Raw genomic sequence first — 3,014 nt, forward strand, 5'->3', positions numbered from 1 at the left:
AGTCACGCAATCCCTGCTGCGATTTTGATAAGGATTGTATTAAATCTACAGATCAATTTGGAGAGAATTGACATATAAGTAATGTTGGGTCTTCCATTCCATAAACATGGAATGTCTCTCCATTTATTCAGGTATTCTTTAATTTCTCTCAGCAATATTTTGTAATTTTTGGTGTACAAATCTTACACATCTTTTGTTAAATTTATTCCTAAATTGTTTATTCTTTTTTATGCTACTGTAATTAGAACTGATTTGACATTTTATTTTTGGGCTGTTCATTACTAGTATATAAATATGTAACTGAATTTTGTATGCAAACTTGCTGAACTTGTTTCTTAGTTCTAATAGTATTTCTATGGAGTGCTTACAATTTCCTACATGGAAAATCATGTCATCTGTGAATAAAGACAGTTTCACTTCTTCCTTTCCAACATGAATGCCTTTTATTTCTTTTTCTTGCTTGAAATCAAGTCTAGGGAGGAAAGTTGCAGATCTCCAAATTGATCTATAGGTTTAATATAATCCTTATCAAAATCCCACTAGGGATTTTGCACTGACCAGACCCTCCCCTCCAGAACAATTGTGAACAGAATGGTGAGAGTATATATCCTTGCCTTGTTTCCTGATCTTAGAGAAAGCATTCATTCAGTCTTCCACCATCAACTATGGTGTTAGCTGTGGGTTTTTCGTAGATACTCTTTATCGGATTAAGAAAGTTCCCTTTTATGCCTACTTTGTTCAGAATTTTATTTTATTTTTTTAAAAAGCTGGATTTGTGTCAGATATTTTTTAAAATCTATTGCTCTTTATTCTATTAATGTGGTGCATTAAATTTTCAGATGCCAACCAACCTTGCATTTGTGAGGACAATCCCACTGTCATGGTCATGGAGTGTAATCCTTTTTATATGTTACTGGATTAAATTTGCTAATTTTGGTTGAAGATGTTTATGTCTATATTCATGAAGAATATTGTTCTATAGTTTTCTTATAATGTCTTTGTGTGGATTTGGTATCACAAAATGAGTTGGGAAGTGTTCTTTTTTTCCTTTATTTTCTGAAAAAGATTTTGTAAAATATTGATATTTCTTTCTTAAATGTTTATAACGTGCCCTCTCTTTTTAATATATTTAATCTTTGTGTCCTTCACTGCATCTAACACAGGGTTCTATTCAAAAAATATTTGGGAATGAATTATATTACGCAAGTACATCCAAGAAATGGCTAAAATAGTATTTAAACAGTATCCTGAAGTTCAACCAAAGGTACTTTGAAAATGGGTTAATACTATGAAAAGCAATCTCACAACTACTTTTTAAAAATCTTTTAAAAAAAGCTATCTATCTATCTATTTATTTATTTATTTATTTTTAGAGAGAGAGGAAGGGAGAGGGAGAGAAACACATCAATCTTGGTTGTCTCCCATATGCACCCCGACCGGGGATTGAACCCACAACTAGGGTATGTGCCCTGACTAGAAATCGAACCAGTGACCTTTCAGTGCATGGGATGATGCTCAATCAACTGAGCCACACCAGTTTCTTAAACTACTTTTAAGTTTAAGAAAACTAGAATATTTACTTACTAGGTAATAGCTCCTTATCAGCAGTCTCTGTGCAGCTGGGATAAGGGTGAAATAGATGGCCTTTCTCTAATGGATATGGAATCATTCTAAAAGCTGAGGAAAAAAACAAAACAAAAACATGTTGACGTTCAATTCAGACTCATTTTCATCTTAATTACCTATCAAAGCTATTTTTAAGACATTTTATAGATTTTTTTCACATAACATTTTCTTTTCTTTTTTAGAGGCATATTCTGCTTTTCCTAAATGTGGCACCAATATAAGTACATTAAACATCTGTTCTACCAATAAACCAAATTAATATCACTGAGTTCAATCTGAACAACAAGTCCTATGGAAACTCAGACAATCTCACTTAAAAAGGCTGCCTGGGAATGCAGTGAATAGTCAGAGAGATCAGGGTAGCATTTGGAAAAGAATACTTACTGCCTTCCCATGTACACTGTAACAGATTAAGAGCACCTTCTATTCGCTTCCAGTGCTGAAGATGAAAGAAAGCATAGGCAACTGCTTCACTATCACCCCGCTTCTGAATGTGTTCTGGAGGTAAAATTAGACTTTTCATCTCTAGTAAGTACTAGAAAAATAACACACACACACATGTAGACACACCACAGAAAAAAGAAAAATTATGTTAAATTCAAACATCCACAAAAATGTAAATTCTAATTTTATAAAGTCAGTTTTACTTAAAAAACAATCCATTATTAAGCTAGTTGAAATGACATTAAGGTCCTACTGATAAATGTGTATAAAATGCTTTGTAAGCAAATTCCAATGACATTATTCCTACAGGTAAAAATAAGGTGATAAATGGCTTATATATGACCTTGCTAAATATAAAATGGAAATTTCAAGTGAAGAAATATTTACTTCAAGTGAAGAGCAAATATTTACTTTTTTCAAATACTAATTAAGTATAAAAACTAGAAACTACAGTTTGGGCACAAGACTTTGTGGCAACATTTAATTATTTTTTTCTCATTCTCATTTTACAGGTGAAGGAATTTAATTATGAAGAAGTTCACTTGAATTTATATTCACTGAGAGCAAAGCACTTGCTTGTTAGGGAATAACAAAAAAAAACACTCTATTTTTTGGAACTTCCTAATGCAATGTGAAAGACAGATTTCTTAAGTTAATAATTATGACCACACTGTGCTAAATGTTTTATTAGAGGTATAAACAGTGTTTACAGGAATATGGATAGGAGGTATTAATTTTTAAATTTAGTTTTTATAACTGCTTTATTGAGATATAATTTACATACTTTAAAATTCATCCATTTAAAATACACAATTCAATGGCATTTAGAATATTCACAGATATGTGCAACCATCACCTCAAAAGGAAACCCTTGTACTCTTTAGTTACCACCTTCAACTCCACCCTTCCTGCTAAGCCCTGAGCAACCATGAATCTCCTTTCTG

General features: G+C 32.0%; 1 protein-coding gene across 7 annotated transcripts in view; it reads right to left on the reverse strand.

Moving 5' to 3' along the window:
* The window catches only part of ST7L (suppression of tumorigenicity 7 like), a 116,345-nt gene that overhangs the window by 63,219 nt on the left and 50,112 nt on the right, over nucleotides 1-3,014 (reverse strand). For all 7 annotated transcript variants that reach the window (XM_015563448.1, XM_015563449.1, XM_015563445.1 and 4 more), the window contains 2 exons: nucleotides 2,011-2,161; nucleotides 1,585-1,677 (listed from right to left, as the gene is read on the reverse strand). In XM_015563448.1, coding sequence (XP_015418934.1) covers nucleotides 1,585-1,677; nucleotides 2,011-2,161 — 244 coding nt within the window. The remainder of the gene's footprint in view (nucleotides 1-1,584; nucleotides 1,678-2,010; nucleotides 2,162-3,014) is intronic.

The sequence above is a fragment of the Myotis davidii genome, unplaced genomic scaffold, assembly GCF_000327345.1.
Source record: "Myotis davidii unplaced genomic scaffold, ASM32734v1 scaffold217, whole genome shotgun sequence".
NCBI classification, from domain to species: domain Eukaryota; kingdom Metazoa; phylum Chordata; class Mammalia; order Chiroptera; family Vespertilionidae; genus Myotis; species Myotis davidii.